The 15,997-nt window shown below is 43.7% G+C and overlaps 1 protein-coding gene across 22 annotated transcripts in view; it reads right to left on the bottom strand.

Annotated features, from left to right (window-relative positions):
- The window catches only part of KMT2C (lysine methyltransferase 2C), a 422,602-nt gene that overhangs the window by 206,407 nt on the left and 200,198 nt on the right, over positions 1 to 15,997 (bottom strand). For all 22 annotated transcript variants that reach the window (XM_070077275.1, XM_070077280.1, XM_070077282.1 and 19 more), the window contains one exon: positions 1,473 to 1,561. In XM_070077275.1, the coding sequence (XP_069933376.1) occupies positions 1,473 to 1,561 (89 nt within the window). The remainder of the gene's footprint in view (positions 1 to 1,472; positions 1,562 to 15,997) is intronic.

Here is a 15,997-nt window from a genome sequence, read left to right as displayed (position 1 = left end):
GTGTTCTACCATAAAAACAAGACAGAGGGGAACAGCAAGGAAGCTAAGGATGTACAAGAGGGTGACTACAATATTGATTCACAGAGTTTGAACTAGAAAGAAAGAAAAAGGAAGAGTGAACAAACACTATTGATAATTGAACTGGAGATCTTGATCCAGTTGGAAACTATGGGTGTGGAAGAAAAGGTGGAAGTCAGAGGGCAGAATATTTGAAATACAGATTTTGGAAATGAAGCAGTAATTGTTAGTGATAGGTAAAATGACAAAGAAAAAGTATGGCTATAAGAATGAGTTTTTGGGGGCAGCCCGGCAGTGTAGAAGGTTAAGTCTCCACCTGCAGCCCCGGCATCACATGCAGGCACCAGTTGGAGTCCAGCTCCCTGCTATGGCCTGGGAAAGCAGCAGATGATGGCCCAAGTGCTTGGGCCCCTGCACTCACGTGGGAGACCCAGAAGCAGCTTCTAGCTCCTGGCTTTGACCTGAGACCCAGCTGTTGCAGCCATTTGGAGAGTGAACCAGCAGATGGAAGTTCTCCCTCCCTCTGTCTGTAACTCTGTATCTCAAATAAATAAATAAAATCTATAAAAATAAATAAATAATTTTAGAAGAGGGAAAGTAGAAAAGGAGAACTGATTTTTAAAATTTTACTACTAGTCATCAAACTAGACAGATGGAAATTACTTAAGAGTTCAGTATACAGCAGTCGGCACTATGGCACAGTGGGTTAAGCTTCCAGTTGCACTGTCAGCATCCCCTATCAGAGTGCATGTTTAACTCTCAACTGCTCTGCTTCAGATACAGTTCCCTGCTAATGTCCCTGGAAAAACGGTGAAGACTGATCCAAGTACTTGGGACCCTGCCACCTACATGGGAGTCCCAGGTGGAGTTCCGAGCTCCTGCTTCAGCCTCACCCAGCCTGGCCTTTTGGCAATGTGGGTAGTAATCCAGATTACTGCGTCCCCTCCCTCCGCCCCCATGTCCCTTGCACGCTCTCGCTCCTGTGAACTTTCAAATAACTATTTTAAAAATTAAAGTTCAGGGGCCAGTGCTGTGGCGCAGTGGGTTAAAGCCCTGGTCTGAAGTGCTGGCATCCCATATGGGTGCCAGTTCTAGTCCCAGCTGCTCCTCTTCCGATCCAGCTCTCAGCCATGGCCTGGGATAGCAGCAGAAGATGGCCCAAGTCCTTGAGCCTCTGCACTGGTGTGGGAGACCCAGAACACCTCCTGGCTCTTGGCTTCAGATCAGCACTGCTCTGGCCGTTGCGGCCACCTGGGGAGTGAACCAGTGGATGGAAGACCTCTCTCTCTCTGTCTCTACCTCTCTCTGTAACTCTTTCAAAAAAAATTTAAAAATTAAAGATCGGTATATAGACAAGTGTTAATATAATATATTGCCACATAAATGTTGAATGTAGTATATAGACAGGCACAAATTATTATGTACTTTTAAAAATTCTTATTAAGTTTTCATACCTGTTTCCACAATATTTTCTGTTTCTGTTGTCTCCAGTCCATCCATGCTGTCCTCATCTTCCACTGCAGTTTTTCCTCTACTTCGAGGCCTGAAAACAAAAAAATAAATACATGATAAATTTTAAGGCCTAGATTTATACTCAAAATAAAGCACAATTTGAAGGCACACAAAATAAGTTGAGTATTTTCCATTGCCTTAACAAAATTCCATTTCACTGAGGACAAACAGATAACAGGAAACAAGTAAAACATCAAGAATGTAAAGCAAAGAATAAAGGATGAACTACCATCGTAAATAACATCACAGTTTATAAAATAAAGAAACAACTCAACAGAGATCTAAAGTGGAAGAGTAAACCACGCAGATAGCTGGGAGAAAAACTGCAGTAAAAAGATAATGGGGCCAGTGTGTGGTGCGGCTGGTTAAAGCCCTGGCCTGCAGTGCCAGCATCCCATATGGGTGCCAGTTAGTTTCTTGGCTGCTCCTCTTCCAATCCAGCTCCCTGATAATGTGCCTGAGAAGGCAGTGGAGGATGGCCCAGGTGCTTAAGTCCCCACATCCATATAGGAGACTTGGAAGAAGCTCCTGGCTTCTGGCTCAGCTCAGCTCAGCTCTGGCCACTGTAGCCATTTGGGGAGTGAACCAGTGCATCTCTCTCTCTCTAACTCTAACTCTAACTCTTTCAAATAAATAAATCTTAAAAAAAAAAAAAAGATAATAAATTCTTGAGATAAAAATAAATATGAGTTGGCACTGTGGATGAAGCCCTGGCCTGCAGGTTCAAGCCCTGGCTGCTCCTCTTCCGATCTAGCTCTCTGCTATGGCCTAGGAAAGCAGTGGAGGATGGCCCAAGTCCTTGGACCCCTGCACCCACATGGGAGATCCCAGCTTCAGATCAGCCCAGCTTTGACTGTCCCAGCCATCTGTGGAATGAACCAGTGGATGGAAGACCTCTCTCTCTCTCTCTCTCTGTAACTCTTTCAAATAAATAAAATAAATTATTTTTTTAAAAAAAGTGTAAAAGTTTGGCAAAGAAAAGCACAATCATTAAAACAACAACAACAACAACAACAAAAAAAAAAAAAAAAAACAAAAAAAAAAACAAAAAAAAACAAGGAAATAGTGCTAGAAAGACAGAAAGAATTCATTGTGGTGGCAGGGGTAAGAAACCCATGTGTTAAAAAAGCCATGAGAGGGAGCTGATGTCCCATATCAGCACCAGTTCTAGGTCTGGCTACTCCTCTTCCAAGCCTGCAGCCAGCTCTCTGTTGTTGCCTAGGAGGGCAGCAGAGGATGGCTGCGGTGCTTGGCCCTTGGACTCGTGTGGGGGACCAAGAAGAAGTTCCTGGTTCTGATTAGGATCGGCCCAGCTCTGGCCACTGTGGCCTTTTAGTCAGATGGAAGACTTTTCTCTAGGGGCCAGTGCTGTGCCGCAGCAGGTAAAGCCGCCACCACCAATGCCAGCATCCCACATGGGCGCCGGTTAGAGTCCCGGCTATCCCACTTCCAATCCAGCACTCTGCTAATGGCCTGGAAAAGCAGACTCCTGCATCCTCAAGGAAGCTCCTGGCAACATGAAGGAAGCCCCTCGTGACATAAAAGAAGCTCCTGGCTCCTGGCTTTGGCCTGGCCTAGCCCTGGCTATTGCAGCCATTTAGGGGGTGAACCAGCAGATGCAAGATCTTTCTCCTCTTCCTCTGTACTCTGCCTTCAAATAAATTAGAAAAAAGAACGAAGGATACAAAAACCGAAATCCATAAAGTAATCCTAACATGGATCACACTATGAAAATTAGAGTAAGAAATTATTCATATAGGTATTGTGGAGGCAGAATTTACTTTTTTTTTTTTTTGGACAGGCAGAGTGGACAGTGAGAGAGAGAGAGACAGAGAGAAAGGTCTTCCTTTTATGCCGTTGGTTCACCTTCCAATGGCCGCCGCAGCCGGCGCATCGTGCTGATCCGAAGCCAGGAGCCAGGTGCTTCTCCTGGTCTCCCATGTGGGTGCAGGGCCCAAGCACTTGGGCCATCCTCCACTGCACTCCCGGGCCATAGCAGAGAGCTAGTCTGGAAGAGGGGCAACCGGGACAGAATCCGGTGCCCCGACCGGGACTAGAACCCGGTGTGCTGGCGCTGCAAGGCGGAGGATTAGCCTAGTGAGCCGCAGCACCGGCCCAGAATTTACTTTTGATTTTCCCTTCAGGGTCCTTCTTAATTACAAATTTCCATTTTTTAATAAACTGAAAAACATACGGCTTAGCTGGGTTTTTCAATTATCGCCAAATCAATGTCTTGCTTCTACTGTGGGTTTCTCATCCTCTACTACTCTGACCATCACTGACTTTTTTGACAAAACCCTATTTCAACTTGTTCTATCTGGTCTGTAATTTCTATCAGTTTATCAGCTGTCCAGTTACTCCTCAAAAATATTTATTTCAGGATTGGGAGCATGACATAGCAGTTCATGCCCTTTGAGCGCCTGCCTGCATCCCATCTATCAGTGGCTAGCTTTTAGTGCTGCCTCTACTTCTGATTCCAGTTTCCTGCTAATAATACTTGTGGAAGGCAACAGGTGATGGCTCAAATACTTGGGATTCCTGCCATTTCTATGGGAGACCTACAATGAGTTCCAGGTTTCAGGATTCAGCCTGGACAGCTCTGGCTATTTCAGGTGTTTGGGTAATCCAGGTCTCTCTGTTTCTCTCTTCCTTTCTCTGTCTCTCTGCCTTTAAAATAACTAAAAATAAATTAAAATTATTGTGGCTGGAATTGTGGCGCAGTGGTTAAGCCACCACCTGTAATGCTGGCATCATTCCACGCTAGAGCCAGTTTGAGTCCCAGCTGCTCTGCTTCCAGTCCAGCCCCCTGGAAAGGCAGAAGATAGCCCAAGTTCTTGGGCCTCTCTGTCTCCCATGTGGGAGATATGGTTGGAGTTACACACCCTTGACTTTGGTTTAGCACAGCCACAGGCCACTGTAGCCATTTGGGGAGTAAAAGAGTAGATGGCAGACATCTCTGTCTATATCTCCCCTTTTTTTAACTCTGCCTTTCAACTAAATAAAATGAATCTTTTTTAAAAAAGAAAATCTCAAGTCAATAATTTAAGCTTCTACTGAAGAAAAAATTAAAATACAACTGAATCACTGTAAATCACAGTAAGCAGAACAAATGATAACGGTAATTGCAATGAAGAAAACACACACTAATTATGAATTTTTAAAACAAATTAAGCCATGACAGTTTGGTGAAAAAGGAATGACCACAGAGAGACAAATATAAGTTGTCAGCAAAAAAATGTAATAGGTCCATCACCCCAAATTCTATTAAGCTGGGTGGTAAAAATGTCATCTTAAACTGTGTTAAAGTGATCATCTAGATAGGATTAAGTGTTAAAGTGATCATATTAATAGTATCAAGTGTCTGGTAATAACAATAGATAGAATTAAAAAGGAGTGAATGGGGGGGGGGGGGGGGAGGGTTTGCTGTGGCATAGCAGGTAAACCCGCCGCCTGCATTGCCTGCATCCCATATGGGTGCCGGTTCAAGTCCCAGCTGCTCCACTTCTGATCCAGCTCTCTGCTGTGGCCTGGGAAAGCAGTAGAAGATGACCCAAGCCCTTGGGCCCCTCCACCTGTGATAGACCCAGAAGAAGCTACTGACTCCTGGCTTCAGATCAGCGCAGCTCCAGTCATTGCGGCCATCTGGGGAGTGAACCAGTGGATGGAAGACCTTTCTCCTTCTCTGCCTCTGCCTCTCTGTAATTCTGACTTTCAAATAAATAAATAAATCTTAAACACACACACACACACACTGAATTTATGATCATAACCTTTCCACAAAGATAATTCAAAGCCTGGATGGCTTTCTTGAGAAATTCTGTCAAACGTAAGAGAATAATACTAACCTGTCAGGAAAAAAAAGAACACTGCCCAACTTCTATGACATCAGCTTTACACTAATAGCAAAAATCAACCAAAGACACTGAATAAGACCAATATCTACCATGAATATACACTTGTTCCAAGGAATCAAACTGGAACAATACACCATCCCATTTTTTGAAGATATTGTAATTCTCATAACAAATCAAGAAAGAATACAGGAAAATAAGATTATAGCCTATTTTTCACTTTAAAAATACCCATGTGGTAGAATCTATGGAAGTGGTTGAGACACCACTTGGACACTGACATCCCACACTTCAGTGTCCACTTCTGACTCCAGCTCCTTGCAAATGCACATCCTGGGAAGCAGCAGGTGATGGTCAAAGTACCTGGTCATGGGAGACCAGGAGTGACCTGCATGTTCCTGACTATGACAGCCTGGCCCAGCCCCGCTATCATGGACATTTGGGAAGTCAACCAGTACATGGAAGAAATCTGTCTCTCAAATGAATAAAAAAATCAGTAGAAAAGTCTTTAAATATACACATAAAAATCTAAACATTTGTAGGTGGTGTGGCAAAGTAGGTTAACCTACCACTTGGGACACTCACACTCCATATCAAAGTGCCTGAGATTAAGTTCCACCTCCACTTCTGATCCAGATTCCTCCTAATGAACCTGGAAGGCAGCAGATGTTGGACCAAATACTTGGGTTTCTGGTCATACCTGTGGCAGACTCACTAGAATTCCTGGAACCTGGCCTCAGCCAAGCTCAGCTGCAGATGTTGCAAGTACGTGGAGAATGAACCAACAGATCAATGGATCTATCTGTGTATCTCTCTCTCTCTCTCTCTGCAACTCTACCTTTCAACTGCCAATGTAGCAATGAGATGGCCTGAACTCAGTGCAGTCTAAATCCAGGAACATGAATACGCAGAGAGAAAGAGAACTCTCAGAGGACCGGCTTTGTGGCATAGCCAGTTAAGCTGCTGCTATGCTGGCATTCCATATTGGCACCAGTTCACGTCCGGGTTGCCCCACTTACGCTCCAGCTCCCTGCTAATGGCCTGGGAAAAGCAGAAGAAAATGGCTTAAGTGCTTGGGCCCCTGCACCCACATGGGAAACCCAGAAGAAGCTCCTGCCTGGCTCCTGGCTTCAGCCTGGCCCTGTCCTGGCTGTTGTGGCCATATGGGGAGTGAAACAGTGACCAGAAGGTGTCATTCTTTCTCCCCCTCCCTCTCTGGAACCCTTTCAAAGAGAATAAATAAATTGAAAGAAAGAGAAAAAGAGGGAAGGAGGAAAAGAGAGCTCTCTCCTGGTTCACCTACCACCTGCCAACATGTGAATCTAATCCTCAGCAATAAAATGACTATAACAAAGACAATGGGAGAAGAGCTAAAAGAACTCTGACCGAGTGCCAGACTACACACACAGTATATAGTACACTGCAGAGAGTACTGCAAAGGGGTTGAGAACTAAAATGACATAAGGACAGTGCACACAAAGTTGGTTTGGAACTTGTAGCATGTACCTACCTAGCCAAAAAGTAACAACAATCTCTATAAAATGATTTCAAAACTCAGTTTCATAACATTATACTCAAAATGTCCAAGAAAAAAATCCAACATCACTTGATACACAAAGAACTACAAAAACATTAAATCATATGGGAAAAAAAGGGCCAATGACAAAAATGACAGAGGCTGAAACTGATGAACACTAAGCTACCATTACAAAATGCTCATACAAGCAAATACAACTGTTTTAAAATTTTAAATTTAAACATTTAAATTTTAAATTAAAATTTAAAACAGAACATATCAATAAATAAAAGAATCAAAGAATAACTGAGTGGAAATTTTATAAATAAAAAATGTAACACAAGTAATAAATGGCAAACTACAAACATAAACAATTATATTAAACATAGTGGTCTAAACAAATTATAGGATTTTCAGAATCAATTATTTTAAGATTTATTTATTTGTATATTCAAAACGCAAAATTTCAGAGAGAGAGGAGTGAGAAAGAGATCTTCCATTCACTGGTTTACTCTGCATATGGCCACAATGGTTGGGACTGGGCCAGGCCAAACCCAGGAGCAACACAGTGTCTTCCAAATGGGTGGCAATGGGCCCAAGGTCTTGGGCCACCTTCTGCTGCTTTCCCAGGAACATCAGCAGAGAGGTTCATCAGAAATAGAGCAGACTCAAACCACAGTTCACGTGGGATGAAGGCATCACAGGCAGGGGTAAGCCCACTGCACCACAATGCCAGCACCCAGAATCAACTTATTTTAAAAGACTCAACTAGGGGCCGGCGCTGTGGCGCAGCAGGTTAAAGCCCTGGCCTGAAGTGCCGGCATCCCAGATGGTCGCCAGTTCATGTCCCAGCTGCTCCTCTTCCAATCCAGCTCTCTGCTATGGCCTGGGAAAGCAGTAGAAGATGGCCCAAATCCTTAGGCCCCCATACCCATGTGGGAGATCCAGAAGAAGCTCCTGGCTTTGGATAGGTGCAGTTCCGGCCGTTGCAGCCATGTGGGGAGTAAACCAGCGGATGGAAGACCTCTCTGTCTCTACCTCTCTCTGTAACTCTGTCTTTCAAATAAATAAAATAAATCTTAAAAAAAAAAAAAGAGTCAACTAGATGCTGTATTCCCATATAATCCCACATAATGACATATTTAAAGATAGACAGATACCAAGCAAACACTAATTAAAATTAAGCTTGAGTTACTATGTTAATATACAAAAAAACCTTCAAAACCAAAAACATTACCAAGTATAAAGAGGGACATTGCATATGGATAAAATGTCAGTTCACCAAAATCACATAATTCTAATTCTAAATGTGTATGCAATTAACACTGAAATTCAAAATATATGAAACAAGAAATTCTACAGTGGAAAGTAGAAACTGCTCCTTTCTCAGTAACAGACAGAATTAGAATATCAGCAGCAGAGGGTTTGGTATAGTAGTTAGGATGCCACCTAGAATGCCCACATCTAGGATGGGAGCGCTTGGGTTTGAGTTCTGGTTTCACTTTTGATTCCAGCTTCCTGCTAATGCACACCCTGGGAGGCAGAAGGTGATGGCCCAAGTATGTGGGTCTCTGTCACCCAGGTGAGAGACCTAGATTAAGTTCTAGGCTCCAGGCTTCAATCTGGCCAAACCCCTAGTTACTACCAGCACTGGGGAGTAGAAGTGAACCAGCAGATGAAAGATTTCTGTCTGTCTACAGAATAATAATAAACCTCAACCAACAATATCAACCATTTTGATGTAATTAACATTTACAAAACACTACTCGACAACAGCAGAATACACATTCATACTGAGCGCACATCAACATTAAGGAAGTACAGGTCATATATAGGATCACAAACCAAACCTTAACACTTTTTAGAAGTTAAAATCATGTCCTTAGATGATAATGTAATCAAACTAGACAGTTTATAGTAATAGAAAAACAGTAGAAAAAATGTTCAAATAGATGGAAATTAAACAATATTCTTCTAAATTACAAATTCTCAGAGAATTTAGAAAATATTATAATAAGCAAAAATGAAAATATGTCAAAAATACTTGGATGCAGCTAAAAAAGTGCTTTGGAAAAAATTTTAGCATGAAGTAGGTAAGTTAGGAAAGAGAAACAATCAATGGTATGAGCATACACTTTAGGAACTGGAAAAGCAAAGTAAAATAAACCCAAATCAAGCAAAAGGAAGGAAATAAGAGCTCAAATTAACGAAACTGAAAGCAAAACATTAGCAAAAATCAACTAAAGGATCCCAGATGGTAGTAGTATCTATAACATGCACAGAATTCCTAAAATTCAACAATTAAAAAACAACTCAACCAGGGACTGGTGCTGTAGCTTAGTGGGCTGGGCCTCCACCTGTGACGCCAGCATCCCTTATGGGTGCCGGTGTGTGTCCCGGCTGCTCCTCTTCAGATCCTGCACCAATGTGGGAGACCTGGAAGAAGCTCCTGGCTTCGGATTGGCTCTGCTTCTGCCATTACATTCATTTGCGGAGTGAATCAGCAGATGAAGGCTTCTCTCTCTCTCTGTAACTCTACCTCTCAAGTAAATAAATAAAATCTTTAAAAAAAAAAAAAAAAAGTGAAACAGCTTCTGTGGAAAACAGTACGGCAACTGCTCAAAAAAAAAAAAAAAAAAAGGATTTACATACCCAAAGAATCAAAAGCAAGATTTAAACAGATATTTCTATGCCCATGATCACAGTACCATTATTCGTAATGGCTAAAATTTGTCAATAAGCCAAGAGTCCATCAACTAACAAATAGATAAGCCAACTGTAATATATACATATGATCAGATAATGCAGGCTCAAATGGGAGATGTTAGAAAATATGCTATACTATAAGAAACTTGAAGGCATTCTAAGTGAAATAAGGCATTCATGCATAAAAAAACAAATAATTATTCCACAGGTTTGAACTGATATCACGGGCATTCCATGAGCACCATCTTCCATTGTTTTCCCAGGCCACAGCAGAAAGGATGATCGGAAGAGGAGCAGCCAGGACACAAACTGGTGCCTGTATGGGATGCTGGCACTGCAGGCAGAGGCTTAGCCTACTGTGCCACAGCGCTGGCCCCAAATCCAACATTTTAAGATCAGATAATACCAATTCTACAGACTCTTCCAGAAAATAGGAAGCCACAGTTCTCCACTCAATTAATGAGATTAGAATTATCCTGACACCAAAATCAAATATGGTTGTGTTGCCCACAACATACCGTGGTGGATTGCTTCTAGGAACCTTGAGAGATAGCAAACTCTGCAGATACTAAACTCCTCACTTAAAATGGCATAGCACTTCATATCATCTACACATATCCTTCTGCATTATTTTTAAAAATATATATTTATTTGTATTTGAAAGGCAAAGTAACAGAAAGAGAGGAAGAAATAGAGGTGGATCTTGTGTCTGCTGGTCCACTATCCAGAGGGCAGCAACGCTTGGGGTTGAGCCAGGCTGAAGCCAGGAGCCAGGAACTCCAGCAGGGTCTCCCACGTGGGTGGTGGGGGCCCAAGTACTAGGGTCATCTTCTGCTGTTTTCCCTAGGCTTTTTTTTTTTTTTTTTTTTTTTTTTTTTTTGAAGATTCATCTATTTGAAAGGCAAAGTTATAGAGGCAGAGATAAAGAGAGAGAGGTCTTTCTTTAATCTGCTGGCTCACTTCCCCAGATGGCCACAACAGCCAGAACTGTGCCAATCCGAAGCCAGGAGCCAAGAGGTTCTTCTGGGTTTTCCAGGTGGGTGCAAGGGTGCAAGCACTTGGACCATCCTCTACTGGATCAGAAGCAGAGCAGGGGCTGGTGCTGTGTGTAGCAGGTAGGACCACTGACTGCAGTCAGCATCCCATATGGGTGCCGATTTGGATCCCAGCTGCTCTACTTCCAATCCAGCTCTCTGCAATGGCCTGGGGAAACACTAGAAGATGGCCCAGGTCTGTAGGCCCTTGCACCCATGTGGAAGACCTAGAGGAGGCTCTTGGCTCCTGGCTTCAGATCAGCGCAGCTCCGGCCATTGCAGCCAACTGGAAGGTGAACCATTAGATGAAAGAACTCTCTCTCTGTTCCTCCTTCTGTCTGTAACTCTGACTTTAAAATAAATAAATATCTTTAAATAATAATAAAAATTTTTAAATATATAAAAAGTGGAGCAGCTTGGACTTGAACCAGCACCCATATGAGATGTGGGCACTGCCCCACCTGCCACGCCACAGCACCAGCCCCTATGTTTTAGTTTTAAGTTTTAGCTGGGCTTCTAATACCCTTCTGAAGCCTTTTGTGCCTGTCTCTGTCATGACAACTGCTTTATCCTGTTGTCATTTTTTTTTTAATGGGCTGGGCCAACACCCTGCCACAGTATGTTAATCTTTCGCCTGCAGCGCTGTTATTCCATAATAGCGCCAGTTCTAGTCCCAGCTGCTCCTCTTCCAATCCAGCTCTCTGCTGTGGCCTGGGAAAGTAGTAGAAGATGGCACAAGTTCTTGGGCCCCTGCACCTGCGTGGGAGACAGAGAAGAAGTCATTCAGCCCAGTGATTCCCATGTGCTGGTTCTGGATGGGCTGTGGGAACTTGGGGAGTACATCAGCAGATGGGAGCTCTCTCCCTTTCTACCTCTCTTTCCCCCTCCCCTCTTTCAGCCAGTCAAATATATATATATATTTTTAAAAACAAACAGATCTTGGCCGGCGCCACGGCTCACTAGGCTAATCCTCCGCCTGCGGCGCCAGCACCCCGGGTTCTAGCCCCGGTCAGGGTGCCGGATTCTGTCCTGGTTGCTCCTCTTGCAGGCCAGCTCTCTGCTGTGGCCTGGGAGTGCAGTGGAGGATGGCCCAAGTGCTTGGGCCCCTGTACCCGCATGGGAGACCAGGAAAATCACCTGGCTCCTGGCTTCGGAGAAAGGAAAATCTTTCTCTCTCTCTCTCTCACTGTCCACTCTGCCTGTGAAAGAAGGAAGGAAGGAAGGAAGGAAGGAAGGAAGGAAGGAAGGAAGGAAGGAAGGAAGGAAGGAGAGAGAAAGAGAGAAAGAGAGAAAGAGAGAGAAAGAGAGAAGAAGAGAGAGAGAAAGAGAGAAAGAGAGAGAGAGAGAGAGAGAAAGAGAGAGAGAGAGAGAAAGAGAGAGAGAGAAAGAGAGAGAGAGAGAAAGAGAGAGAGAGAGAAAGAGAGAGAGAAAGAGAGAGAGAAAGAAAGAAAAGAAAAGAAAAGAAAAGAAAAGAAAAGAAAAGAAAAGAAAAGAAAAGAAAAGAAAAGAAAAGAAAAGAAAAGAAAAGAAAAGAAAAGAAAAGAAAAGAAAAGAAAAGAAAAGAAAAAATCTTGAGGCCAGTGCTGTGGCACAGTAGGCTAAGCTTCACCCTGCTATGCCGGCAACCTATATGGATACCAGTTTGTATCCTGGCTGCTCCTCTTCTGATCCAGCTCTCTGCTAAGGCCTGGGAAAGCAGTGGAAGATGGCCCAAGAGCTTGGACCCATGTACCCACGAGAGACCCAGGGTAAGCTCCTGGCTCCTGGCTTTGGATCGGCTCAGCTCCAGCTGTTGTGGCCAATTGGGGAGTGAACTAGTGAATGGAAGACCTTTCTCTTTGTTTCTCCCTCTCTCTCGTTAACTCTACCTCTCAAATAAACAAAATCTTAAAAAAAAAAAAAAACTTATCTTAATAATTAGCTGGGACTGCACACCCTGCTAGAACAGTCTGGCACTGTCATTCCTGAAACAATGAATATTTCTATACTGCTCCAGGCCCCCAGTACTGCAGACTGCTGTACTCAAAACCCTGGTCCTGCCCTTGCTTCAGCAGCCACAGCCAGGACTCATGCCACCCTACTGGGACTGCATACTGGTACCTCTGTAACCCTAGAGCTGTGGACCACTGCCAGATAGGCATGCCCAAACTAAACTGCTTGCTATTAATGCTCCAATGATTCTGGCCCCAGTCTGCCCCCAAGGGTTACCACAGGGATTACAGACCTGTTCCTTGCCACCTCAGGCCACTGCTGGGACCCAGTACCCACCACCAATCCATCAATGAGAACCAGCAATGGGAACCACAAAGCCCAGGCCCTTGCCCCCCACCACTGCCGAACCTGTGCCATCCCACTAGGACTGAGGGGTGCACCAACCACTGCCACAGCTATCAAAAATTACAAAGGAAGAAGTTACAGGGTCACAACACTACTACAAAACTGGAACTACAGCCAAAGTACACTACCAAACTGACACCTGAATATGCACAGTTTTGTTTTTTTGTTTTTTTTGGGTTTTTTTGGGACAAGCAGAGTGGACAGTGAGAGAGACAGAGAGAAAGGTCTTCCTTTTCCATTGGTTCACCCCCCAATGGCCGCTGCACCACGCTGATCCGAAGCCAGGAGCCAGGTGCTTCTCCTGGTCTCCCATGGGGTGCTGGGCCCAAGGACTTGGGCCATCCTCCACTGCACTCCGGGCCACAGCGGAGAGCTGGCCTGGAAGAGGGGCAACCAGGAAAGAATCCGGCGCACCAACCGGGACTAGAACCCAGTGTGCCGGAGCCACAGGCAGAGGATTAGCCTATTGAGCCGCGGCACCAGCCCACAAAAGCAACTTTTTAAAAGTCATAGATAAACTGATCTGTACTATGTCCAACTATCAATACAGGGATACAGAAAGCACAAAAAACCAAGGCAATATAATGCCTCCAAAGGATCACAAAAATGTGGTAGTAACAAAAACAACAAACACTAACTAAAGCCCTAGTAAAACATTCAAAAAGAGGCAAACATTGGCTTGGGACAGCGGCATCCCAAATGAGAGTTTTTGGGTTTGAGTGCCAGCTCAGCTTCCAATCCAACTTCTTGCTGATGTACATCCTGAGACGCAGCAAACGATGGCTCATGTACTTGAGTGCCTGCCACCCATGTAGGAAATCCAGATTGGGTTCCTGACCCCTGGCTTTGGCATGGCCCGACTCAGCTATTGTAGGCTTTTAGGTAAAGAATCAGCAGATGAAAGAGTGATCTCTCTCATGCTCTTACACTATCTCTCTCTCTCCCCGCTTTCAAATAATATGAAAATAAATCAAACTTTAAATGGTATATATCATTGGCATTTCAGTTACTTAAAAACAAAACAAATCTCAATAAATGCAAAGCAACTGAAATCATATAATGAATGTTTTCTGACCATATGAAATGAGAAACCAATAACTAAAGAAACTTCAAGAATTACACAAATACATGGAGACTGAACAATATACTTTGAACAAACAAGGATCATTTAAGAAACCAAAGGAGAAATTTTTAACTTTCTGGACACAGACAAAAATGGAAACCTAGCATAGCGAAACCTAGAGGATACAAAAAAAGCAGTACTTAAAAATGAAGTTTAGAAACAGGCATACGGCTTACTGGCTTATTGAAGTGACTGTGTATGAGTCCAAACTCTGCTCCCAAGTCCAGCTTCCTGTTAGCACGTACCATGGGAGGAAGGAGGTGATGGCTCAAGTACTTGGGTCAATGTCTCTCATATGTGAGAGATCTGGACTGAATACCTGGCTCTCAGCTTCAGTCAGGCCAAGCCCCGGCCGTTGTGGGCCTTTAAAAAGTATACCAGGAGGCCGGCGCTGTGGCATGGTGGGTAAAGCCACCGCCTGCAGTGCCGGCATCTCATAGAGGCGCAGATTCGAATCATTAGGCCCCTGCACCCAGTGGGGAGACTCGGAAGAAGCTCCTGGCTCCTGATCAGCCCAGTTCCAATCCTTGCGGCCATCTGGGGAATGAACCAGCAGATGAAGTCCTCCCTCTCTCTCTCTGCCTGTCCTACTCTCTCTCTGTAATTCTGACTTTCAAATAAAAACAGTGAACCGGTGGATGGGAGCTCTCGGTCTCTCTCCCTTTAAAGTATAAAGTATACTTCATACTTAAAGTATACTTTAAAGTATAAAGTATAAAGTATAAAGCAGTTAAAAGACACTGCTTGAGATGCCCGCATCCTGTATCAGAGTGGCTGGTTTGAGTACCAGACCCTCTACTTCCAATCCAACTTCCTGTTAACATGCACTTTGGGACACATCAGATGATAGCTCAAGTACTTGGAGTCCCTGCCACCGTGTGAGAGACTTGGATTGAGTTCCAGCTCCTGACTTCCAGCTGGCCCAAGCTGTCGCAAGCATTTGGGGAATGAACCAGTGATTGTGAGATTTCTCTCTGTTTCTGTCTCTTTTTCTCTGACTTCCAAATAAAATAAAATAGCACTTTAAATTTTCAAAAACTGTTTAGAAGAAGAAATGACAATGGCCAGTAATTTTAGGAAGAAGGTCAATACCTTTAGCTGTCAGGAAAATACCAATCAAAACTACAATGTGGGAGCCAGCACTGTGGCATAGCAGGTAAAGCCGCCATACTGGCATCCCATATGGGTGCCAGTTCAAGTCCCAGCTGCTCCACTTCTGATCCAGCTCTCTGCTATGGCCTGGAAAAACAGTAGAAGATGATCCAAGTACTTGGGCCCCTGCACCCATGTGGGAGACCCGGAAGAAGCTCCTGGCTCCTGGCTTTGGATTGGCACAGATCTGGCCGTTGCAGCCATTTGGGGAATGAACCGGCAGATGGAAGACCTCTCTCCCTCTCTGCCTCTCCTTCTCTCTCTGTGTAACGCTGACATTTAAATAAATAAATAAATCTTTAAAAAGAAAAACTACAATGCAATAGCTTACCCCCAGTTAGAATGCCTATCATCAAAAGACAAAATGTAACAAATCTGTGTAGATATGGGAAATAATAGACAATGTTAATTAGAATGTAAATTAGTGCAGCCATCATACAGAACAGAATGGGGGTTCATCAAAAACGAAAATTAGATCTATCATGATTCAGCTCTCCCACTCTAGGTATATACCCAAAGGAAATGAAATCCACTGTCATGTTCATTACTGTATAATTCACAGTAGCTAAGATATGAAGTAATCCTTGATACCTGCCAACAGATAAATGGGTTAAGAAAATGTGATATATATACAAACATTATACACATACAAACAAACATATACACAATGGAATGTTATTCAGTCATAAAAACTGATATCCTATCATTTGCACAAAACTGGATGGATTGGGGAATAGCCTGTTCAGTG

The sequence above is a fragment of the Oryctolagus cuniculus genome, chromosome 7, assembly GCF_964237555.1.
Source record: "Oryctolagus cuniculus chromosome 7, mOryCun1.1, whole genome shotgun sequence".
Classification (NCBI taxonomy): Eukaryota; Metazoa; Chordata; class Mammalia; order Lagomorpha; family Leporidae; genus Oryctolagus; species Oryctolagus cuniculus.
The sequence above is the reverse complement of the archived record's forward strand: the minus strand, read 5'-3'. Positions and strand labels throughout refer to the sequence as shown.